This window comes from Porites lutea, chromosome 12, assembly GCF_958299795.1.
Source record: "Porites lutea chromosome 12, jaPorLute2.1, whole genome shotgun sequence".
Lineage (NCBI taxonomy): Eukaryota > Metazoa > Cnidaria > Anthozoa > Scleractinia > Poritidae > Porites > Porites lutea.
The window spans coordinates 6,719,493-6,745,782 of record NC_133212.1 but is presented as its reverse complement, the minus strand read 5'-3'; the positions used below and the strand labels follow the sequence as shown (position 1 = coordinate 6,745,782).

Genomic DNA, 26,290 nt, shown 5'->3' with positions numbered 1-26,290 from the left:
AGAGACTGGGGCAAAGTCCTAATCAAGATGGCGGAAAATGGCGGAGTGATTGAATTGAAAAAGCGAAAATAAGGTGAAGTTTATTGAGCTCGAGGAAGTAAGATGTCATTTCAGTCACAAGGCGGACAAGGTGATTATTTTTTGCAGTATCGACGTATGAAAACAAGCAAGTCTTGCAGATATTGCTTGCTGTATTGCTGGATCGAGGCTAGAGTACATAGTTCGCGTCAAAATGATCATATGATCACGGCTTGCCTTCGCTTTCTTTTGGCAGAAACACAGAATCGGAGGATTCTACAAGATCTGCAACAAAAACGCCAGATGCTTTTAAATCAAGGCCAAGGTGGCGTAGGAAATGTGGGGTGAGTCGAAGTGATCTTTGACCTTTAATTGTGAGCTAATTGTGAGAGATGCTAGAAAATACAGTTGTAAGCTGACAGAAATAAGCTTACTAACATAGTTTCAACATAGATTTTTCATACTTTGTACTTTGTTACGTGGTATGTTACACAGGTAATACATAGGCAGAAGTGAACACAACATGGCTTAAACATAGTCCAACATAGTTAATAAATAGCATGAACATAGGTTTTGCATATGTCTAGTTCTACAAGGGGTTATGATTTGGACGGTAAATTTGGCATCCCTCTCGCTTGAACAATTTCTTTCCTTGTTACTTACACAAAATAGCATGTTGTTGTCACATAGAGTTTGTGAAGCTTCGTTTAGTAAATTCAAGTCACTCACCACTTCTGGATTAATGCTTGATCTATGCAAGGAAACAGTAGCGTAAATTACATGTAGTTGCACCATACAGGATTACACCACCACCAAATATTAAAAGATTTGCTCAATCAAGGATAAAACAGCCTTTGTACAGACTGTCACATGATGTCTTACAGCATGTCACAATGCTTTGCATGAATAGACAAATTTTCTTTTCCCAAGCATTTCCAAAATGAAAGGGTTACTTGGATTAAAGTCCCATGAGACTTATGATAAACTCCTAGTCTTCCCTTTCAAGTTACCTCATATTTTTCCAGAGAAACAAATGGAAAGTTTGACATTATCTGAGTAGTTAGTTAAAGGCCTTATCACATTCGGCTGCATTAAATGCTCTTTGTTAGCTTTAAGTGTACCAATTTTATGAGAAATACGGAAGCAAAAACATATGTGTTGTATAATCTTTCTTAACAAATTTATTATTATATTGCGCATAGCAACAAAACAAATTATGAGAATTTAGGTAAATATAGCAGTTTCGTTGTATTTTTGTAAGTTATTGTGTCATTTTTTTACATTATTTTGTATTCCACGGTATTTTGCTATGAAAAATTTAGCATTATCACAAAAAAAATTTAGCATTATGCCTGGGCGCCCTGGGCCCCTCCCCTGGACCTGCCACTGCAATGGTGACCAACATCAATTTTTTCTTTACAATACCCATTCACTGTCAAAAGAAAAGGTTATGAGAATTAACAAAATGATCACCAAAACGAAAATACCTTGATCTTTTGTCAAATTCGCTCAACTAATTCTTAAAGGAAATGTATAGAGATCAGTAAAGAGAATTTGTAAGTGGATATCGGGGCTTAAAGGATTAAGAGAGAGTCGAGTGTTACCAGAATAACAGTGTTCATGATATGACTGTTTAATGTTTTTACTTCTCAGGCAAAGGAGTATGGGAGGTGCAGAGGCATCTGTTCCCATTGTAAAAGTTACACATGAAGCCCCGGTAAGTATTAAGTGAGTTAATGTTTGAGTTTGTGTGGAGTCAATGTAATTCAATATTCACCTGAATTTTCTGCGTTGGTGCATGACTGAATTGTAATAATGAGTTGACAAGTTTGTGACTAGACTTCTTAATAACAGCTTATTGAAAAATAATTATTTAGAAAAGAGCAAAAATACTATAATCTGTGACAGCTATGGGTGTCCATATGATCCACGGGCATATACACAAAAAAACTGGCCATCTATGTAGACTAGCTGCCAAGTTATACATAATTAGGCTTCAAGTTTTGTGGTTAACTTGTGCACTTTGTATGGTCACTTCTTCAGAGTTTTAAAAAACAGACCTGCTTTTTCAAAATTGGATAAACAATATCTGCTGGATAAATCCCTATCTAATGGATACATGTACACTTAAGATTAGGAAAAGTAAGGCCAATTGTGTTATCCGTTAAATAGAATTTGTTGAGTGGATCATGCTTTTCTCCTTTTGAACAAGTAGGGCCAATGTGGAATTTGGAACTGTTCAGTGATCAATCTAGAAGTTGGTCAAAGTGGGTTATACGCATGTATGTCCCACATGGCATTTTAAATTGGGTCATTTCAGAGATGGTCTACTAGGTCAAACTAAGATATTGAAACTTTGAACAACTCTAATGGAAATCTTCATGCTTTTCAGATTCACCTGCCATTCTCTTTTTTGTAAAAAATGAACTTAGCTTTTGTTGCCGTTTCATAATGGAACGAAAACGAAAGAATGAAGTCAACAAACGAAGCAAAAATCAATCGGCAAAGCAATGTACCGCTGCATGCAGAGCGTTCAAATGTGCACTCCAGTCTCTCTCAGATTTGAGAGGAATGCCTGATGTGAAAACTAAACATAAGCACGAAGTCTGAAATTGAATGATAGTCATTCTGTGCACTCATTTCAGGCTAGTAAGCGCACTTTCTTTTTTTAAATTACTTGCATTATTACCAGCTGATTTGGAAGTACTTATATATGAAGTAATATTTTTTGCGTCAGTATGACTCCACGATTATTTCATTTTGGGTCAGAACAGAATACCGTAAAATTCTGAAAATAAGTCCTTCCATGTATAAGCCCATCCAAATATAAGCCCCCAAGCTGGTAACGCAAAAAACCCTCCGTTAAATTGCCCCTCCAAATATAAGCCCCGCGGGGGGGCTTGTACTTGGAAATGTCCATCAAATACAAAGTAAAACAAAGAAAACGGTAAATTTCCTTCCAAGAAGAAGGCTAGCCCAATCGGTTTTTAAATGCAAATTTCCCTCCATCCATAAGCCCCTCCGAATATAAGCCCTTCAAAAAATAAGCCCCTCAAAAATGGTCTTTTGAAAATATAAGCCCCAAGGGCTTATTTTCGGAATTTTACGGTATTCCACGTCAATGGCGGAGAAACGTAGCTTAGATTGGACACTTCAACTGTTGTCATTTAAATAAACCTCTGTAAAATGCTCCTTTGCTTTTAGGTTATTCGCAACCCAGCAGACATGGCATTGAGCCAGCGACAGGCACTAGAGGTAGGTTTACATCACTTAACCCTTTAAGCCCTAAGAATGATCAGCATTAAATTTCTCCTTGTAATAACAAGGCTTTGTTAAACAGAGTGGTCATGAGAATTACGGACATGATCAAACAGGATGAATTAGCTTAATATTTTATCAACTTCTCCCCACTACTTCTGAAGGAAATGAATAGGGGCAACAAATGAGAATTCAAATTTTGATCTTAGGGTTTCAAGGGTTAAAAGATTTACATTAGTAGTATAAAAACCACTCACTCTGTCAAAAGTAATTATAGCTTCTAAATCAGATGCTTTGTGTCTTGTAACGTTTCATCAAAATACTTTATGTCACATTCTTTCCTCCCACATATCATCTCATTATGAAATGGTTTTAATGATTTAGACATTGATGGACTGTAAAACAGCCCATAATTTTGCCTAGATTCAGGACGCCTGCACGCGCGGTCAAAGGAGAGGTTTGGAGTGAGGGTAAAAACGAAGAGTGAGACACGGGCTTTACAATGGTTTCGCTATGTTCGAGTTCGCTACCTACATATTCTTCTTGCTGCCTCTTGGCAAAGTCCAAAACTTGCACCCTCCCTCGAAGGGGCAAGCTTAAAAGAACGCGAAATATTATATATCAAAAGATCTTTTTCTAGATCGATTAGGGGAGTATTTTCAGTGGTTTACAGAAAGCTTACAGCTTAGCGAATTTGTTGCGAACTAGGACGTAGCGAGACGGGTTGTTATCAGAAACGGACGTGTGTGGCCAGCCCACCCACTTAGTTTGAAAATGTTGTGCTGGTGCATCACGCCCTTCAAAGCCAATTTGGAGCAAAAAAAAATGCATTCTAAGTCGATGCCAGATTGTCATGGACCTGGAAAAATAACAACACGAAAATTTAAAGGAACTCATTATAGCACTACCAATGATTGCCTCGTGCATCATGATTTCCTGAATGACTGACATGATCGTATCCATGACAATGTGTTGCACTGACCTGTCAAATAGGGAGCTTTAGATTTGAGGACGAGAACGAGTACAAGTACGAGATGTAAAGTTTTTGCACTTTTTCGAAAAAAGACACCCCATAAAGCATCATTTTAGTATGGTTATTTATACTGGAGGAGGTTAAGCCCTCTCCCGATAGCAAAATGATAAAACTTCTTACAATTGATAGCTTGTTCCCGCCACAAAGACATTTTCGCTAAAACTCGTAGTAGAATGACGGCTATCACGTTTTCCCGCAAAAATGACGCTGGTTCACGCCTGAGCAATACTCAGTATTGAAAAAATCGTCATTCTCGTTCGTTCTTGTCTCAGAATCTAAAGCTCTGTAATGATTCAATGTTGGGGGAGGGGAAGGAGTGGGTGTCACTCCAAGAAATTCTGGGTAGAGGTGTGCTGCCAAGTCCTTCAAACCCTGACCTGTTTAACACAAGAACGGTTCAATTTCGATGCCTCGTTTAAGACCGGAAGAGACCTTATTTTATTACCCTGTTTCGTTTCACTCTCCATACAGAATTAAGTTGTCATTTTTTCAACCTACATTCTTGGACAAAACTCTTGAGAAAATTGCACATTTCGAGAGCATTTTTCTAAACATCGTAGCTGTACCAATTCTTCCCTTCCCCTCTCCCCTTGGAAGCAATGTTGTTGTGTGTTCTGAAGCAACCCTGATCATTGGACGTTTGTAGGAAGCAACTTTGACCTGCGAGAAGGGGATTTGATTCCGCAAGTTAGTTATTTTGGAAATAGTTTTGTTGCGTACGATAGTGCGCATTAAGAGGAAAACGTTCTCAAGTAGTATTTTTCCGGGATTGTGGCAAAAAAGTTGTTGGAGCCATAAACTAATGTAGATCGCTCATCGCCAACCTTTTGACTCTTCTAAGGGCTCCCGGTCCAAAAAGATACCACTCGCCTCCCCGGTATGGAGTGTTCTCGTAAGGTGTTCTACAGTCGCCCCACTCCCTTAGTTTTACTGTGAAGAACTGCTATCTCGTGCTTATGGAATCCAACTATTGCATGCTTACAAAATACAGCTGCTAACCAATAGCAACAGTTTCAAGTCCCAGGGAGTTACCCTCCTACGCAGACGCCCTTTGGCTCATCGCGATCTTCTGCAGTGTTAGTTGGGGAGAATTGCGTGACAAGCTTAAAGGATGTCTGTGTAAGAGGCCTAAGACATCCCATCCATTCCTGACTTTTGATTGGTCCATTTGTCCATTTGAGTCTTGGTAATATACATCCAACGTTGACTGTCTGCTTGCTAGTACACCGACCCTTCCTATGCCTACCCTGTAGATTGTATTTCTTCTCTCCCAATCTTCTGCTTTTAAAATGAACGATAGCGACTTCTAGACCTACGGATCGCGCGCTCGACTGCAAAATATCCCTGCATTGCAGGTTAATGGTATCCTGTCTCAGAACTACTGGAACAGTTTTATTTTTGACTGTCTCAATTCTTTTCGTACTTAAGTGTTAAGTAAACGACAATACAAGACAGTAAACTTTCCTTAACCCCTTAAGCGCTAAGAGTGATCAGCATGAAATTTCTCCTTATAATATCAATGTTGTAGAAAACAGAGTGGTCATGAGAATTGAGTACATGATCAGGGAAGATGAGGCTAATTGATATTTTAACAAATTCTCCCCACTACTTCTGTTGAAAAAGTATAGGAACAGTAAATGAGAATCTCAATTTTGATATTAGGGTTTAAAGGGTTAATATGGGACTAACGCGAGCTATGTTTAGACTTTTATGGAACGTTTTCTTTTGTTTTTTAGCACGCAAACACAACGTCTTCTGGATATTTTATCTCGCAAGACTCAGCTTACGGAAATCTCATCCTGCCGGTTTTACCAAGGTTTGAAAATGGAGAATTAAAAATGATTTGAGATTGGACTGCTTTGGAGCGTGATTTTCTAAGAAGCTTTTTCCATTAACATTTAAGATTATTTGGAGACTCAGAACGTATGAGTGTCTACCCTTGCCTAGTTCCTAGGCCTCATTATTCCGCACGGCTTATGCATTTCGAGTCACGTGGTCCGAGCGAATTTTTGACCTGGCCGTTCGTCTCGGATACGTCACCGAAATTCATTGGCCCAGGAGGCCTGGGAAGACGCTGTTAGGGACAAGGCAATGTTCAAACAATGAGCTTCGAGAACGATCATCTCAAGTTGTTTGAGGAAGTAACCTAATGCATGGTTTAATGCAAGGTTGGAAAAGTCAGACACTATATTTGCTTAAATGTTGAAAGGAGCTGATGAAAGTAATCTGTAGTTGATACGACTTACGATGTGAATAAAACGTTAATTAAACGTTGAACTGATACTCAAGTTGCAACTTCCCCCGTGTCTCAAGTCGTGACCATTTTGACGCTGACTGGCATGGTTATGGCATATTTGGAAGTTGGTAAGTTCGACTTTTTTATAATTTTTATTATCATTAGTAGAGTTGGCCGCGACTCGAGCAACTCTTACGCCTCTTCCGTGCTCTCCAAACTTCCTGCGTGCTTCATATCTCGACATACGCACGCTGAATCATGAACCTGTAGTTAATTTCTCTTCGGTTCGAAAAGATTTGTTTAGTACATGCCATACTTGTACGATGAAGGACAAACGTCAATCTATTTATCGCGCATCTAATAATTAAGGACAGTCTCTTGAAGTCTCCTACTAGAAGACGGGACTGTTGCCATCCGAGCCACGCTAAGGTAGAGCCATTTGCAAGGCAAAGGCAGTACCGGTCTCGGGAAATAATCGAACCTAAGGCCTCCAGATGTGCAGACAGGGCTCAAAATAACGGCATGTCAAAGGACAATGTCCCGTCAGAATGGCGACTTGAACGGCCTAAAAGTCACTTGCCGATCTTGTTGACCGGTCACGGCTTCTTGTACTCGACGACACGAAACTAAACGAAAGAATCTTTGACCTCACAAGACCTGCATGACCGTGACCGTGAGTCACTGTTGGGCAGCATCTTACTTTGGCATTCTAGTCATCTTGTTTCTCTAAATGCCATCTTTGCGTCTCCCGCGTTGTTGTTTAGCGAAAGAAGATGACTATCCTTTCATAAAGTCACTTTTAAAAGATCTAGCGACGACTAGAACAAGTAAATGATAGTTTGGATATTACACTTTAAATTTTGACCGGTCAGAAACGGGGCTTGACCGAGCAAAGATTTTCTTCGGCTAGTCAACGTGTCCGGTCACTTTCCGAAAATTATTTTGAGATCTTTTGAGCCCTGACCGGCTCAACACTTCTCCGACTGAGCTAATCCTGCCGCGGTCAACGTTGAGACAGTTTCCCTCAAGACGATGGGTGCCCTGTGCCGCAGCAGGATGCCCTGTGCATGTAGCTTCGAGGATGCGTGTAGGTGGTCTTTCAGAACGGCGAGCACGAGGTCAACGGGTAAAATCCTCAGTTTTTTTAGCTGCAGTTTTCGTTATACTTTCCTTCTGGTTTACTCTCTGAAAACCTACCCTCTATATACATGTAATAATGATGTCGTACTGCAGTTTTTATCGATCGCCACGTGAAGAATCTAAGTGTTGTCAAAGTTGTTTTAATCGAATATTTTATGGCTTGTCGTCTTTCGCCTCAACAAATTGCTGCTGTGCAATTTCGACATTGCAAAAAAAGTGGTTAGCGAGCTTTAGCAACGACGACCCGACGGCAGCGAAAACGTCAGTAGTACTAAAGTTTTGGCGTTTTTGAAGAAATGTTTTCGCGATCATTTCAACTCTCTTAAAATGTCAAATGCATGTAACTTTCCCTGGGATTGAAATTCTTGGGGACCGAATCCAAGTTTAGTATAGAAGGAGAAAGAAAAATTTGTCGTGGTGTGTTTTATCACCGTGGGGGAATGTCAGGCCCCGTCCACACGATTTCGGATATTTTTGAGAACGGAGATTTTTTCTCCGTTTTCCAAAAAATACGCATCTACGCGTAGCGTATTCGAATCGTTTTCGCCCGTCCATACGAAAACGCTAAAAGGATGGAAATACGATAGCGTACCTTATTGAGCATGCGTCATGCGATGAGGTATTTTTAATGAATGACATCATCGTATTCGAAAACGAAAAGCCGCCGTTTTCAAAAATCTCCACTCTGGAGAGCGTTTTTGAAAAGATGCGTTTTCGGTGACCGTTCTTACCCGCTAAGGGACCGGTCATTATAGGGGGGATCACTTGATTTTTCGAAGAACAAACGGGGGCATCAGTCGTAACTGAGAACCCAAAAGGGGAGATCGCTGAAAACTTTCGAAGGATTCAGAGGGGGGACCACTCGAATTTGCTTAGAAAATAAAGACAGGGGGGGGGGGGGGTTGCGAAAGTCATCAAAAGTTATTAGGGGGGATCACTTCAGTGAAGTAACATTCAAAGGGGGGGATCGCCTAAATTTCACCTCGTTTAGCCCAAAATCCTCCCCCCCCGGAAACGTGGGGACGGGGCCTCCGCGACAGCAAAGAAGTGTACCAAAAGTGTGTTGCACGTGCAGAGTTTGTTGTTTTGCGTATTGAACCTATTACTTTTTTGACGTTTCAGTTGCCATTACCGTGATCGTTGCTTCCGAGGTTTGTACACCTGATAAAACACGACTGCGAGTTTTTTTGCACGGCTTCAAAATCTCTTAATATAAAGAGCAACTCAGTCTTCAGCACTAATATTTATTTAGGATTATTTGGTTCAAAAAATTGGACGTAAACTTTAGCCGTGTCTTTATCAGATATAAAGACACTCATCAGTGAGTTTTTTAAATCCATTTTAAAATTTTCTTTTGTAGCTTTTAATAACAAATATAATCCGCAAAAGGCATAATATGTAATGAGTCTTTCATAGTGATTTCATCGTTAAAAGCCGCTTTACTTTCCATATGGTTTCTAAAACATAAATAAATAAGTTTATAAATACATATAGGTACATACAAAAAAATAAATAAATAAATAGATAAATAGGAATTTAAATAGTAATTTTTTTACATGCAAAATGCGCTGTTTCATCTGTAACGCAAACGACAATGTGGGTATTTAGAACTAAGGAATTAAGTGTATTAAACCTCTGAGTTTTTTTTTAAACATAGATTTCAACTTCCGTTTTGTCTTTTAAAGAACGCTATATTTTCCTATTTCTTGCGTTGAGATTTCACTTGTTTGTCAGGTCAATTTTGTTTTCTCGTTGGTCTAGAAAGCTGTTATCTCCTACAACTATAGATCATTTTCGTTTCTGCGCCAGTAAAGTAACTGAAATTGCACAAACAGTTTCAAGAAGTCACAGATGTAATTTCAATAAAGTTTCTTTACGAGGAATTACACAAGGATTATTGCCTTTTTTCGACAAAAACTAAAAACCAAACTTTCACGTGGAATTAATTGTGTTAAACCTCTATTTGAGTTGTTTTTTTTAATTGTTTTACATATATTTGGACCTCTATTTCGTCTTTTGAAAAACGCAATGTTTTTTTGTTTATTGCGTTGAGATTTCATTCGTTTATCAGGTCAACTTTATTTTCTCGTTGGTCTAGATAGCAAGTCTAGTATTTCCTTAAACTAAAGATCATTTTCGTTTCTGCGTGTGACTGAAGTAACTGAAAATGCGAAAGCAATTGAAACAAGTCATGTGTTATTAAAATAAAGTTTTTTTAAGAGAAACTATACAAGGATTATGCGTTTTCTTTTTTACAAAGGTTTAAAAATCCACTAAGAACACTAAGCCAAAATCTGCAGTGCAAACTAAAAGAAAGAAAACCGATATTAAAAATGGCGTAAAGTCAAAACGAAAATCCAAGTCGGCCCCACTAAACAAAGAATAGGTTTTGACCAATAAGAACTCATGTGGTTTGTAATGTTATATAAAGCGAGTGGTAAATTCGCTCGTAACAAAAAGAAGATAGTTTCAGCCTTAAAATCGCCTCTTCGTTTACAAATTCCGTGGCAAAGAAAAATTGAGTGAAGTGATGAATTCAAGTCAAGCTACAAACGTGTCCGTCCCCTCTTCTTGCCTGGCCGCTGAAAGGATGTTCGGAAATCTTCAGCAGCCGTCCTTTTTCTTTCAAGGTGTTCTTATCTTGTACATAATCATCAATATCATCACTGTTCCTTTCACTGCCGTCTTGAACGCGCTGGTGATGATCGCCGTGAAAACGAAATCCGATTAAGGGCGCAAAAATCGAACATTGTTTTAGCTATGCTTGCATTGACTGACTTTTTTGTTGGAATACTTGCTCAGCCCATCTTCACTGCAGGGACGATTTCTATCTTGCTTCAGGAAAGCGATTGCCAGTCAGGTGTCATTCAGATTGGTTTCATAGTTCTCGCCAACTGCTTGTTCACTAGCTCGGTACTTCACCTGGCGTTAGCGAGTGGCGAGCGCTATGTAGCCATTAAATACCCATACCAACACATTACCATCGTCACAGAGTCTCGTTTGCTGGTCGCGTCTCTTCTAACGTGGCTTCTGGCGGTGACGGTGCACTTTGCACTTGCTATTAACACGGATGTATTTTTTAGCATTAACAATACAGTTATCGGTCTGTCTGTTGCTGTAATTGTTTGCTGTCATTTGTCAGTGTTCCTCGAAACTCGCCGACACGAACAGCAAGTCGCAGCGCAGCAAATTACAGAGGAAGCCAGAAAACAATTTGAAAAAGATAAAAAGGTCTTCAAACTAACATCTACTATAATTGGGTTTCTTTTACTTTGTTATTCTCCGTTAATGTTTAGTAGAACTGTCCTTTTAAATTTTTTAAAACCCTCCTTAAATACCTTTTATATAATTGATTTTTTCGCTCTCACGGTAGTGTTTTTGAACTCGTTACTAAATCCTGTGATTTACTGTATCAGAATCAGGCACTTTCGTGTCGCAATGATTGAGTTAACATTTAGAAATGTGACGTTAGCGAAGGCTGAAGAAATGGAGATGCAGTGGTTTGGAGCAAAAAATGTTGTGGTTGGACGCGAGACTGGGCAAGATCAAGGAAGGCCAGAACAACAAAATACGGAAAGATTAAATGTCAGCTAAAATCAATATTTTATCTGTAGGCAATCTTCACGGGGATGCATCAGACTACAATAGTAGTAGTAGTAATAATAATAATAATAATAATAATAATAATAATAATAATAATAATAATAATAATAATAATAATAATAATAATAATAATAATAATAATAATAAGGAGAAGAATCTTTATTATGCTTTTGTGGATGTACATGGTTGATATTACAATCAGGTAAATTTACTTACAATAGAAGATAAGTTAAATGTAATGAGAATAATGGGCAAGCTAGGAAGCTAAATGAACCAGCTGGTTTTCTTGTTAGCTCCCTGAACAATTTATTCTAGGTAGCAGGTAAAATCAAAAGAAATAAAAAAAACAAACAAACAAAAACAAAGAAGAAAGAACTTATTTACATGAAGTATGTTGCTTCATTAGCAAAACGAAAATTCATTCCATTTGTTGTTCTGGCAGTAGATAGCGTATAATTTTCTTCGGAAACGCAGACACACTTGAGTTTGTTTAAACGAGTTCGAAGATCATTCTAAATGTCCGCAGCCATAAAAGAGATTGATTTCTTGCCTATGTTTGTTCGTAGGCTCGGCTTATAAAGATTTTCCTCAGCTCTTTATCCCGTTTTGTAGCAATGGATATTACTAGCATATTGAAACATGTTGTCGAATAACTCAGGCAGACATCCTTTATGCCTTCAGTGCACTTGTCAGCTGACTTGTTGGTGAATTATTCTTCAGGAAAACATAACCGGCCATGTGCTAATATTATTAATGCTTTTTTCTTTGTAGTTTTGTTTCGGATGTGGCTATAATTTCCGGACTCCCTTTTATAGTCCAAATAATTTCTTCCAACGATGTTAGATTTTTAGGTAGACTACGCATATTGAAATGCATTAAAAAAAATTCTTTTTTTTTTTCGCCTAATGAAAGAAATTTCCATACTGTTAAACGGTAAAATAGCCAGATTGGATGTAATTGTTGTATGGAGACTTTTGTAGTTCACTTTCTCTTTTAGGGTTAGTAATAAAATCTGCGAATAGATCTTTAGACTTGTTTTAACAAATTGACGCCAGTTTTTATCGTCTGTCCACTTATTGAAAGACTTGTCGTTTTTTTTCCTTTGTACCTTCCCATGAGACCCCGCGCGCCTCAACCTGAGCCCCAATCTTCTCTCATCCCAAAAACACAAAAATAGCGACTGGGTACGAGTTTGACTTATTGGTGATATAAAATGACGTCATAACATTATCAAAGTGTTGTGGATCTTAAATCAAGTTACCCAATAATCAGTTTGAAATTCCGTTTCGACAGTTGGAATAAAATTACGACAGAGGTCCAGTAGATTCAATCTTCAGTATCTTTCAGTTTTTGTACGCTGAAACAGTTACTACCGATTAACATCATTCCCTATCCCTGATAAATTTACCAAAACTTTGAAAGATTTTTAAATAGTTTTTTTTCCTTTCGTTGCTAGCTATTCTGGCGGGCCAAGGCCTTAGTGTGGAGCGTGTTGCAGTAGTGTTTTTTTTTTCTTTTCGCTCTGTCGTACTGTACCTCGTGTGGCCAAAGAGACCAACTGGAAGTCAAGCTTAGAAGCAATCGCTTTCCATAACACAAAACGGAGTACACTTAGACAGCAAGAAAGGGCAAGCGTAACTGACGAAGGTCGGAAAGAAAAGTTAAATTTTACTGTGGATCTGCGAATTGGAAAAGACAAGTTGTTTTTTTTTTAAAATTTCATTTGTTATTCCAAAGTACAACAATTACAATTATTATTACAAAGCATACATGCACAAACGGACTACACACTCAAGCACACATGCAATTCCACAATCACCACACAAGGTAAGCCTACTGTTATATAACAAGGGCTATTCAAAAAAGAAGAAACTAATCATTTTAGTAAGAGAAGAAAATTAACTAGATTACAAAGTCCATTTGTCCATTAATTTTTGTAAACTCTTATTCTTAGTGCAAATATATTTTTCTTTTTCATATTTACCGTTTACTCTAACTATAAAACTGTTAATGGTTGGGAGTACTTCATTCCCTCTGCGACTTCATAAATATAATTTCCCTATAAGTATAAGATAATTAAGCAAGGGGCATTCGGAAGGTAAAAAGCCGATCCAAATTTCCTTTAATGTTAGGTGAACTAGTTGTTCTCGCAACCCAAAATAATATAATTCAACACATTTCCAGAATGAATTCGAATAAGGGCAGTCCCAAAAGAAATGTCTGATAGCATCTTGCTTGACCTATAGCTAGACGAAAAACAACAAAGCCATGAACTGCACTTAATGACTACGACATGGCGAATGTCTCTCTATTTTCACCTGCATATGGTACTCCCACGCTTCAGTTTTTTAGGGAAAAAGAAACAGTTAATTTTCTTTTAACCAAAAGTTTAAAATTTTCGAATTAGAAGCCCCGCTAATGACCTTTGAGGAGAGAGTTTTGCTCAGTATCTTGTTGGATTTAGTATATATTTGCTTCATATCTCAGTGTTTTGACCAAAAAAGTTTCTCCCCGACAGTCAAGTAGAATGTGAAAAATCATTCTGGCCGATTTGCTGTGAAAGTTCCACAATTTTTATTTGAAGATTTAGAATTTAGTTTAATATCAACGGTTAATTTTCACTTCCTAATCCAGAAGGATTATTAAAAATGTTACTTAAAAAGCCGGTCAAATTATAAATTTTTAATTATTTGTCGGCTCTCTGCAGTTTTAAGTAACAGCAGTTAATTCTTACATGCAAAGTCCGAGCGCTGTTTTAACGCTAGCGACAAAGGTTTTTCTACTGGCAACGAAATGATTTTTGAGACCTCGAAATGTACATTTCCACTAGCGAGCCATTATGATTGGGACATTTTGTGAATTACAGGTTGAATTAAGCTGAAGTTTTTGAGATTTCGCCTCGTTTAACGCTCAACTTTGTTCAGTTGCTTTTGGCAATTAGTTTAACGATGTAGAAAATGTACAGTACTTCGTAATTATATTTTGTAATAAGGAAAGAAAAGTTAAAATTCATTTCTCTGGAATTCAAGAACAGTACATTGCAGAGAGCATTATAAAACCGGACCAGGTATATCTTCGTTACTTCAGCTGCACTAAGTGAAAGTGGGTATGCTTTAAACAACTCACAGATGCCATGTGAAAATAGAGCGGCTTTTTACGATGAAATCACTATAATTATTATTATTCCTTCTGTGGATTATGTTTGTTTTTAATAGCTAAATGAGAAAATATTTATTAAAATGAAAATAGAATTCCAGTTATTGAATATCTTAAGTGGTACATCAAGTCTAAAATTTGCATAGGCAGTATTTTAGTATCAAAAATTAATTTTCTGTTTTCGTTTTATTTAAACTATTTGTGCAAAACTGGTTTCGACTAAAAACAACGTGCTTTGAAATATTAGTGTTGTATTGATTGTTTTTCTGTCTAGAGCTACACACAGTTTTCTACCCTAAACCGTCTGCCCGAATCGTTGACTTTCGTGTAATTGTACACGCGTTTTAAAAAGTAAGTATTAAGTTTTAAAACTCTGAGTTTGTTGTTGTTTTCCAGATATTTGGACTTCCGTTTTGCCTTTTAAACAACGCAATGTTTTTCTGTTTCTTGCATTGAAATTGGTCTTGAAAATTATGCCCTGAAACTAAATCATTTTCGTTTCTGGGAGTGAAGCAACTAAAATTGAGAATTCAAAGCAATTGAAACAAGTCGCAGATGTAATTTAAATAAAGTTTTTTTACGAAGAACTATGCAACGATTATGGCTTTCCTTTTTTACAAAAGCCAAAAACCAAACTTTCACGAGGAATTAACTGTATCAATCAAGTTATCTCCCGAAACTGGATCATTCAGTTTTGCTTTTGCGAGTGAAGTAACTGAAATTAAGAATTAAAGCAATTTAGACAAGTCCGATCACAGATGTACTTTAAATAGAGTTTATTTAAGAGGAACTACACAAGGATTATGCCTTTTCTTTTCTACAAAATCCAAACACCAAACGTTTTAAGAACGAAAGACCGATCCACTAAGAACACTAAGCCAAAAATCGGCAGAGCAAACAGAAAGAAAACCGAAAATAAAAATGGCATAAAGCCAAAACGAAAATCCAAGTCGGCCCCACTAAACAAAGATAAGGTTTTGACCAATAAGAACGCATTTGGTTTGTGATGTTTTATATAGCGAGTGGTAAATTCGCTCGTAACAAAAAGAAGAAAGTTTTAGTCTTAAAAGGTGCAACAAGGAATCGCCCCTTCGTTTTTCAAATTCCGTGGCAAAGAAAAATTGGAAGAAGTGATGAATTCAAGTCAAGCAACAAACGAGTCCGTCCCCCCTCCATGCACGGCCGAAGAAAGTTTATTCGGAGATCTTCAGCCGCCTTCCTTTTTCTTTCAAGGTGTTCTTATCTTGTACATAATCAGCAACATCATCACTGTTCCCGTTATTGCTGTCTTGAACGCACTGGTGATGATCGCCGTAAAGACGAAATCCCGATTAAGGGCGCAAAAATCGAACATTGTATTAGCCATGCTTGCATTGACCGATTTATTGGTGGGAATTCTTGCTCAGCCCATCTTCATCGATGGAATGATATCTATCTTGCTTCAGGAAAGCAATGGCCAGTCGTGCCTAACGGAAATTTTGTCTTTTGCTGTTTCAAACTGCTTGTTCACTAGCTCGCTACTTCACCTGGCCTTAGCAAGCGGGGAACGCTATGTAGCCATTAAATACCCATACCAACACATTACCATCGTCACAGAGTCTCGTTTACTGGTTTCTTCTCTACTAACCTGGCTTCTGGCTGTGATGGTGCACGTTGCACTTGCTGTGGACACGTTTCTTTTTTATAGAATTAATAATATAGTTATCGGACTGTCCTTGGCTGTAATTATTTTCTGTCATTTTTCAGTTTACATCGAAACTCGCCGACACAAAAACCAAGTTGCAGCACAGCAAGTTACACAGGAAGCAAGGAAACAATTTGAAAAAGACAAAAAGGCCTTCAAATTAACATCTACTATAATTGGGGTCCTTTTACTTTGTTATTCCCCGTTAATGTTTTGTAGACTTTTCCTTGTAACTATTTATACACCCACCTTAAATACATTTTATATAATTGGCTTTTTCGCTGTCACGGTAGTGTATTTGAACTCGTTACTAAATCCTGTGCTTTACTGTATCAGAATCAGACAATTTCGTGTCGCATTCATTGAGTTAACATTTAGAAATGTGAACGTAGCGAGGGCTGAAGAGATGGAGAGGCAGTGGTTTGGAGCACAAAAAGTTGTGGTTGGACGCGAAGCTGAGCATTATCAAGGAAGGCCAGAATAACAAAATAAGGAAAAATGAAATGTCGACGAAAATCGATATTTTATGTGTAGGTTATCTCCATGGGGTTGCAACAGACTCCTGCAGTGATTTGCAGGTGATATCATCCAGTATTCTCTCTTTTCGCTTTCCAGATTTAGACCTTCAAATTCCCTTCTTGCGTTGGTACCACAAATTAACAAATATTATCAGTATAATGTCGGCTTGTTTGCAATAAAGCACTAGTCTTGTATTGTCATTTTTGAGCCACTGAGCATCAACTGTAAACTAGAATTGGCAATATGTACTTAGTCTGTACTGTAGACGAAATGATTTTGCTATTATATTGATTATTTTTTTTCTTTGTTATTATTTCAAGAAACATAATGACCGTTTGTGGTCGTTTCTATCGAATAAATTTGATATGGTACCGGAGGCTACGTTTTGTTTCGACTTTGTCCTCAGTCGAGCTATACTGGGCTGCAACGTGGCTACCACGATGTGCAAAATGGAGCTAACAGGAAAAATCTGAGCAAAAGACCGCCGGCTTTTCTCTGTAAAGTAGTGTTTTGTTTTTGTAGTAGTTGTTTTATCTTTTCCTCAGAAAACGAGCCATTTGGACTAAGTATCGCCTCTTCAAAAAATAAAGACATTTATTCTTCTTTTCTTGTTCTTGCATCCTGATATCTCAAAAGAATTTATACCTACAAGAACGTAAATGACATTTTCTTCAAGTTCCACCATTCTTTATAAAGGATGCCAAAAATCATAGAAATCGGTGAAATCGTTCTTGCCGAAAAATGCGATTTAAAAAGATAACTAACGCGCATAAAAATACGGTTCGGGCCACCTTAAACAACTCACAGATGCCATCTGAAAAATAAAACGGCTTTTTACGATGAAATCACTATTAGGGAGTATTAAGCATTATTCCTTTTGTGGATTATGATTGTTTTTAACAGCTAAATGAGGAATTTTTTAAATGAAAATAAAACTTATTGAATATGTTTAGTGGTACATCAAGTCTAAAATTTGCATAGGCAGTATTTTATTATCAAAAATTAATTTTCTGTTCTCCCTTTATTTAAACTATTTGTGCAAAACTGGTATCGACTAAAAAAAAAAAACGTGCTTTACAATATTAGGGATGTCTTGATTGTTTTCTTTCTAGAGCTACACACGTTTCTCCAAATCAACCCGAAACCGTCTCCCGAATCGTTTTCACCTCGGACTTGATCGTATTTCAGTTTGCTATGAAGAGATCAGATAATCATGATCTCTCCTGGTCGTTATCTTCAAGCAGCAATTAAATACTTCTTTCGCGTGTGGCGAAATAGGGGAAAAACTCTGCATTTTGGTTGAAAAAGCTATCTGAAAGAAGTAAAAGTGGAGTTAAGCGTAAACGCACCGTCTTTTTAGCTATCAAGTAAGTAAGAGGTGAAACTTTCCATTTGCGTATCCGCGTTTAAATAAACTCACAACATAAAAATGCTGGTCAACACAAGTCGAAGGCGAGTGATTGATTCCTCTTATCAAAAATGGGTTTAAATTTTGCGCCTGTAAACTAACAACCGATCTGTTGTTTTAGAAAATAAATCAACGTTAAAATGAATTTTTTCAGTTGTCTGTGTTTTCACAGATATAAACACAAAGGAGGCCATACGGCCCTGCTGATAACGCAAAACCGCGAGGACAAGATAATCAAAAACGACATGAACCAGCAGTAAAAATCGATAATTAGAACGAAACAAATCGCAGGCGGCTTCTTTCAAAAGAACCCATGGAGGGTCATGCATCTGATTTCAGTCAAACTTTGCACAAGTTGAACCTTCTCACAAATGAACCAACGCAGCAAAAACCTAAACAGACCCAACAGGCCGGGCACTTAGGTTCTAAATAAAAACCTAAGACTGAGCGAAAGTTCACTTTGCAAACAACGAGAACCGCTTTAGTTAATACTTTTCGCAAATAGCAAATTTCAAAAAGCAACAACCGAGAAACCGATCTTTAAAACGGCTTAAGCCACTAAGCTCAAAAGCCAAGTGCCCCACCCATGATTGAAATAGGTATTCCTTGAGCTATTTCACCAATCAAAACACGCTTAATACCTCAGTTGTTTTTTTGTCTTGTTTTGATGTTATATAGCGAATGGTTGAGTACGCATATAAAAAGACCAACACATTGAAAGGAGACAGTTTTAGTCGTGAACGATTTAATAAATTCCGTGGCAAAGCAAACAGAGAGAATTGATGAATTCAAGTCAAGCAACGAAAGAGTCCGTCCCCTCGCTATGCATGGCCGCTGAAAGCGACTTTGAAAATCTTCAACAGCCTTCCTTTTTCTTTCCTCTCATCTTGTACGTAATCATCAACATCATAATGGCTCCTGTCGCTGTGGTCTTGAACGCGCTGGTGATGATCGCCGTAAAGACAAAATCCCAATTGAGGGCCCAAAAGTCGAACGTTGTATTAGCCATGTTTGCATTGACCGATTTTTTGGTGGGAATTCTTGCACAGCCCATCTTCATTGCGGGGATTATATCTATCTTACTTCAGGAAAGCAATGGGCAGTCGTGCGTAACGCAAATTTTGTCTTTTGCTATTGCAAACTCGTTGTTCACTAGCTCGCTACTTCACCTAGTGTTAGCTAGTGGGGAACGTTATGTAGCCATAAAACACCCTTTTCAATACACTTTCATCGTCTCAGAAGCTCGCTTATTGGTTGCCTCTCTACTGGCTTGGGATCTATCTGTGACTGTACACATTCTACTTGCTGCTGACACTGTTGTATTTTTTAGCATTAACAGCACAGTCATTGGACTGTCCATTGCTATAATTGTTTTCTGTCATGGTTCAGTGTACTTGGAAACTCGACGACACGAACACCAAATTGCAGTGCAGCAACTTACAATGGAAGCCAGGAAACAATTTGAAAAAGACAGAAAGGCCTTCAAAGTAACATCTATTGTAATTGGGGTTCTTATACTGTGTTGTACACCGTTAATTTTTTGTAGAAGTGTCCTTTTTCAACTTTACATACCCTCCTTAAATAACTTTTATATAATTATCTTTTTGGCTTCGACGGTAGTGTTTTTCAACTCGTTACTAAATCCTGTGATTTACTGTATCAGAATCAGACAATTTCGTGTCGCTTTCATCGAATTAATATTTAGAAATGTGAACTTTGCGAGGGCTAAAGAAATTGAGAGGCAATGGTTTGGAGAGCCAAACGCTGCGAATAGACGTGAAGCTGGGCAAGATCAAGGAAGGCAGGATCAGGAAAACGTCGAGAGAGCAATTTACGTTGACCAAAACAACACTGGTGCAGGTTAGATTACGTAATCGTTTTACCTTTTTTATTAGGCTGTTTGTTTGCATTACCTAGGCCTTTGCGATTCTTGTTATAGAAATAACGTTGATTGTACCTTGGTCTTAAAGTACATGCATAACAATCAGTGTGGAAATGATATCCTGTCGAAGCACCAAAACCAAGTTGTAGAAAAGAGAACTAACTAGGCTAAACAGGTGACGTAATATGTCAAGCAGAAGAGAGTTTAAAATACGACGCGCAACGGAGTATTTTTGACGAACTTCGAGGTGTTTCATCTGGTGATGAAACATTGTCGAATTCTTGATATTACTTCTCAAAAAAAATGATTTTAGAAGGAGAAATTAAAGATGCAAAAATGAGCAGTTTTTCATCTGATTTCCAAACACTCATTTAAAAACATTAATTTCCCTGGTATTTTCTTTATGAATTATTAATGAGTTTGAGAAGTGTACGTTAATCTTTGCGGGACTACAACAGACTAAGCTTCGCAAATTGAAATCAGAATTCAGTATTATTCTTTTTCACTGTCTTTTAAAACATGAAAAACTTTTGCTTGTATTGGTACCCCAAAATAACTTCCACTACGGGTTAGACAAAGGTCATGTGTACATAATAACTATCGCAGACAGAATTACGATTTTGCAATTACATTGATTGGATTTTAGACTGCTTGCAGTCCGCCTTTTCTCTTAAAATCTGTCTAGTTCTTGATCTCATCCAGTGCGACTGCAAACCACGATGTTATTATATAGGGATCGAGACGAGACAAGACGAGAAAAGACGGAGTCTCTTATTTTTCCTTCTTGGGCTTGCGCCCTCGTTAATTTCTCACGGCAAGCGGCTTCCCCGCTCGCGTGCTTAGGTATTGGGTAGTAACTTTGTAAAGAAAATTAAGAGACTGCTCGCAGTATAATTGGATTTTGACTTTGTCGTTATCTAATGAAACCCAATAACCGTTTGTGGTCAACACCATCAACTAAAATGAAGTTGATGTGGTACCATGGTACCTAAAGCATTTTTTTTTCCTTTCTTCTTTGCCCTCAAAAAGCTTGGGCTGCGAAGCGGAGACAACTAGCGGTAAAGCTTCGAGATAGTTGAGTCACTCATATTACATTTCAGAGATCAAGTTAACTTATATATGCCCGGTAAAAGAGGGAGTTGGAGAAAAAAACTGCGTAAACGCCTATATACATGTACATCTTTGTTAAAGGCTCCTGAATTGCTTACTCAAACACTGATTTTTCTCGACTGTGATTACAGCTGAAAGAATTCTTACGACATGAATAAAATGTTAAAACATGAATGTTGAACCAAAACTAATCACGCTTTTTACTTTGTTTACCATGTTACATAAGCGTTACATCGGAAAAGTGCGTAGTGGCGTGGCCAAAGGAGCAAAGCTTTCAAGTTGGTCACTACTACAGTACAGTTACTGTTGGGAGGCGGTTTCACTTATATAACTACAGTCGACTCCCGATAACTCGAACCTTCAAGGGAAATCGAAAAAAGGTTCGAGTTATCGGGAGTTCGAGTTATCGAGAGTTAGAAGAGAATAGCCGAGAGTATGGTAAATAACAGTTTTTACTGCACAGTGAACATTTTAATCACATTTAATTATGGAAATGTCAAGTGAAAATTAAAAGATACTTCTAGATTATAAAACAGAACGTAACGTAACAAAACATAGCCTAAATAGAGTATGCGTTTTACTGTTTTGAGAAGAAAAGGTGCTTCACGTTAGCCTGTCACAATCAACATCAGTCTCCACTTATGCTACGCCAAAAGTGACAAAATATCAAAGATGCAACTTTATAATTCAAATCCACCAATTCACTATCAAGATCGATAAAATTAACATCAATTTGCTTTTTGAATGTGTCAAGATTGTAGAATTTAATGTCAATTCCAACGTCTTTCATGTCATGTATCAAGAGACACGTTCTCTAAATCAAGATGCATGTTTTTTAAATCAAGAAGGGAGACGACAATTTTTGATCAGTTTTGTCTCCGAGAGGGACTGAAACCGAAAAATCTGCCATGCGCCATGAATAATCCCGCCCATTCTTGCCCATTCCCGCCCTCCCGCGTTAGACATGGCGGAGGAAGGAATCGAAGAACTTGTCAGAAGAATCATTGGAGTAGCACAAGACACATCTCGAGCTGATGTGGCCTCAAACAAGAACTGAGGCGGCGATTTAAGAACGAGATAGGCTCGATCAGAAAGAAAGCAGAACAGGCTCTCGTAGGAGGGCTGGTGAAATATTTCAAATATCATCGCAGGCACAGGGTCCAGAGGAGATGTGTTTGTCGTTAGAACATCAAAACCCGTCGTGCACCTCTGAAAAAGTTGGTTATTTTGATCGCGTTACAGTTTAAAGAGCGGAGAAAAAGACAAAAAGCACTTTTGTAACGCCATTGAGTCACGCAAACAGTATATCAAAAACCTGTCAAATGAACAACTGACAGATGAGCAAATTACTTTACTATCGCGTGGTCTAAAGTTTATCCCTGCACCCGTGACAAAAGAAAATCCTATCAATCAATTTGCGAGACGAATGCGACTACAAAATATTTTTCACGGGAAAGAAAACGAACCTCATCCTTTCCACGTGAAGTCGGACTGAGAACCACCAGTCCAGCCATTTGTAGCTCTGGAGACCTTCTTAGAGGAGGTAAAATTAGAGCTCGCAAGTATTGAATTGGACAAGCCAAAAGATAATTTACGGGAGATGATCTGTGCGCACTGAGTCAAAGCACAAACATGATGATAAAAGACTTTAGAGTATACCGGCGTGTCACGTCTGATCGCAAACACTGAACGCATTAATCACGATGACCTTTGCGTAGGCGGTGAGGGAAAAAGTATGTCGGGGGTCAACGCGCATATTTGACGAAAAATAATACAATAATAAGATGCAAATCACTAAAGACGTCATGGTAAAGTACCGTAGATTGCTTTCACTTTCGAGTCGAAGTAGCGTGTCCCTCTCTTTTCTAATGGCCCTCAGCTGAAATGTCACTGATTTTATTCCGGAAAAAAAAATCAACAATCTACAGTTAGAAGACCCAAAGGTAAGTGTACAATCAGTAGACAAGAAGTCTAGCGACGGCCATTTCAGAATGGAACTTAACGGTTCTGTATGTGCAATTCAATTTGCTTGCTGAAATTGTATCACAAACAGAAGATCGGGGGGGGGGGGGGGGGGGTTGATGTTTGCTTTAGCCGTATCATTAAAGGATCCATATGATCTATTTGGTATCTGAACCGTCTCCGGCTAAACCGAATGGCCACAAAATAAACATTTATGTTTAAGTTAATCAGTGAATAACATCTTGTTCTGCGCTTTGTATTATGTGCTTGTCTCGAGCTGCAGACAACGTACAACAGAGATAAAGGATCTGTTTTGCGAAGCCATGATGTCTAAAAATGCATCAGGCTAAAAATGTGTTATTTTGTGAAGCTGATACTAAGAACATGGTAGTTCTCATAAAGGGGGCCTTTCTGTGTATGTAGTGCGGATATTTTGGAAAAAAAAAAACACGAAAGGAATACGGTAAGCGACATGTCTACGTTTTTCGCGGAAGGCATGCAAATGACCTCAACACTAATTAATGGTTCCACGAGTCTCCGCTATTTTTCAACCAATGATGCTGAAAACGGAAAACAAATTTAAAGTTTTTGCTGCGTCTAGGTTTAATCAGAGCACAATTTCATCCCAAATCGTTTTGTCTGAATTCCTGCTGATAAATTTACTACTTCAGCGCCCGATTGCGCTCAATGAATACCCCCCCCCCCCCCGTCCCACCCCCCGTTCAGCTGTGGTAGTCAATTTGGAATGTTATACGGTTTAGTTTCCTAGCAAGTTGATATTAGTCTTCTAAAATTCCCCATGTAAGACGGCCAAAACGGTCGACACAAGAACAACAGATTTGAGCTTAAGTTTTACGAGTTTATTGAACAAACAAAAACGGGAACGAGAAACTAAAATACAAAAATAAAGCAAAAACTGCAATAAGCTAAACAGTATTTACAAGCTAAATATTAGAAACAAGAATAAGACTAGATAACTGATTGCATAATGCTCACTAATAATTGCATATTAAAAAAGGGCAAAAAGAATACTTAAGAAACAATAAAAGTGACTTAAAAATGTAAACAAACCAGAAGCTAAGTATAATCTGAGAACTATTACATGAAGTGCAAAATAGACAAGAGCAAGGGATTCGGATTACATGTCTTGCATAACAATACAGCATGACTAAGCTAATAACTAGTACCATGAAACTAAATCACGAAAAGCAATAACAAAAGGATAATTTGGAACAAAAATGGATTGAACACAAGGGAACAATTACAGAAAATGATTGGAAACCAAAGGTAAGCGATGATACAGTAGCTATTGGTGAGAACAATAGCAGAATGTTTAACAGGCAAATTACATGCTGTGCCAGACTAAAGGTCAAATGAGGTAAACATTCTAAACAGAAAGCTATTGAAAATGCGGCTAAATTATAAAATAATATTGCTACAAACTAGGGAAATAGAAAGCTAATAGGCTAAGCTAAAAGGACTAAAATAATAAACAAATAGGAAAATAATGTAACATACCAAATGTTATTGATAACTAAACATCCGTGGGAGACTTGAAAATGTACTTGACTTGAGGACTTGCTCTACTTAGGTAAACCAACTGAACCAACTGAATTTACTGAGCAAATGGTTGCCAATTTATAATAGATTTGAAGGGAAATCGAAAATAACTAAAAACCAAATAAGGCTAGGGAGTGAATTCACTGCCCACTAATGCAGGATTTACCTAAGGGAACTAGGTGTTTACTACTCCTACACAACAGGATTTAGGTACAAGAAATGTGTGGGAATAATACAACTACACGTGGTAAACACAAAAAGGTGTGTAAGGAAATCAAGATATTTAGGTAAACAACAAATTAATAATCATTAGGATAATGAATATAGTTGAAAATAAATTGGAAATAAAATAAGCTTAAAATGAACTTAGGTGACCTTGTCACATTCCCCCCTGCTTTTGCTTGCCATGTCCTCATGCGAGCAATAAAAATTAAACAAGTCAAGAAATAAAAGCTAATCTTAACTGCAAATGAGTTACAAATCTTAGCATAAGCCTTAGGTAGCTGCTGTTCTGGGTATGCGATATGGGTTGCTGTGGTGTCCCTTGGTAAGCCTCGTAGAGCGACGTAAAAATGGTCTCTCAAGGTCTACAGCAGGTAATGACACAGGTACACGAGGGGCATCAAAAGCAATCAGAATGTCATCATCATCATCAGAAGAAGAATCTTCAGGGGCTTCTCTCTGTGTTCGGGGTACGTGGGTCAGCTGCGGTAACAGTGGTCTAGGCTTAGGACAAATTTGAAGCTCTGCACGGTTGACAGTTCTAGTAGCTCCCTGACCATCAGCCGGTTCGACTTCATAGACATTGTCCCGACGATTAACAACCTTGTAAATCTTAGAGTTCCACTTGTCTTGTATCTTAGCTCTCCCTTGGGGATGGCTGCGAGTGAAAACTCTCTCACCAATGGGAATTTCGTCAGGCTTGACTTGTCTGTGCCGGTCAAACTGCTTCTTGCGGAAGATAGCTTCGGCTCGAAGCTTGCTCTGTGCTTGCTGATGAGCTTCTCGTAAACGATTCTGGTGTAAGGTAAGCCATTCACCATTGTTGCTTGATTGGTCTTCCTGGACATTTGGGAGTAGGAGATCAATTGGCAACTTAGGATCAATTCCAAACATGAGGTAGTGTGGGGAATACCCGGTAGAGGTATGTGGAGTTGCGTTGTAAGCATAACACAGTTCCTTGAGGTGCTCAGGCCACTTTCTCTTTCTCTCAGGCGGGAGGGTACGCAGCAGGTCATGGAGCGTACGGTTGAATCGCTCACACTGTCCATTTCTTTCGGGGTGGTAAGGAGTGCTTCGGGATTTCTTGATTCCATACATGCGGCACAGCTCTTGAACCACTTCAGCTTCAAAACACCGTCCTTGGTCAGAATGAATTCTCTTGGGGACACCATACACAAGGAACCAGTCACGTACCAGGGTTTTGACTACGGTGCTGGCCCGCTGATCTCTTGTTGGCACTGCGACTGTAAACTTGGTAAACACATCGGTGAGTACTAACACATTCTCCCTGCCATCTGAAGCTGGCTCAAGCTGGGTGAAATCCATAGCTAGTACTTCAAGGGGCTTGGTTGCAATGATGCTGGTCATTGGGGTCTTAACGGGTAGGTAGGGTCCCTTTGCTACAACACAGCGTTCACATTCTGACAGGTACTTCTTAACATAGTCATGTAGTCCAGGCCACCAACAGCGTCCTCGTACCAACTGCTCTGTTCGCTCTG

The 26,290-nt window shown here is 38.4% G+C and overlaps 2 protein-coding genes across 2 annotated transcripts; both read left to right on the top strand.

Annotated features, from left to right (window-relative positions):
• Position 1: 1 nt before the first annotated feature.
• On the top strand, positions 2–17,018 carry LOC140921639 (SOSS complex subunit C homolog). The gene is made up of 6 exons (XM_073371647.1): positions 2–130; positions 275–362; positions 1,672–1,735; positions 3,223–3,273; positions 6,046–6,673; positions 16,191–17,018. The coding sequence occupies exons 1-5, from the start codon at positions 103–105 to the stop codon at positions 6,154–6,156; spliced, it is 342 nt and encodes a 113-aa protein (XP_073227748.1). The 5' UTR covers positions 2–102; the 3' UTR covers positions 6,157–6,673; positions 16,191–17,018.
• Positions 17,019–18,882: 1,864 nt separating this feature from the next.
• LOC140953625 (adenosine receptor A1-like) lies at positions 18,883–19,920 on the top strand. The gene has a single exon (XM_073403042.1). It carries the CDS (start codon positions 18,883–18,885, stop codon positions 19,918–19,920), a length of 1,038 nt encoding a protein of 345 aa, XP_073259143.1.
• The last annotated feature ends 6,370 nt before the right edge of the window (positions 19,921–26,290 follow it).

What these genes read in the sequence shown, in the direction of transcription:
- LOC140921639 (XM_073371647.1), top strand. Translation starts at nt 103, where the DNA reads ATGTCATTTCAGTCACAAGGCGGACAAG. An exon ending in AAGTTACACATGAAGCCCCG is followed by an intron (nt 1,736 to 3,222) that starts GTAAGTATTAAG and finishes CTTTGCTTTTAG; the next exon opens with GTTATTCGCAACCCAGCAGA. An exon ending in GCCAGCGACAGGCACTAGAG is followed by an intron (nt 3,274 to 6,045) that starts GTAGGTTTACAT and finishes TTTGTTTTTTAG; the next exon opens with CACGCAAACACAACGTCTTC.
- LOC140953625 (XM_073403042.1), top strand. Translation starts at nt 18,883, where the DNA reads ATGGCCGCTGAAAGCGACTTTGAAAATCTTCAACAGCCTTCCTTTTTC.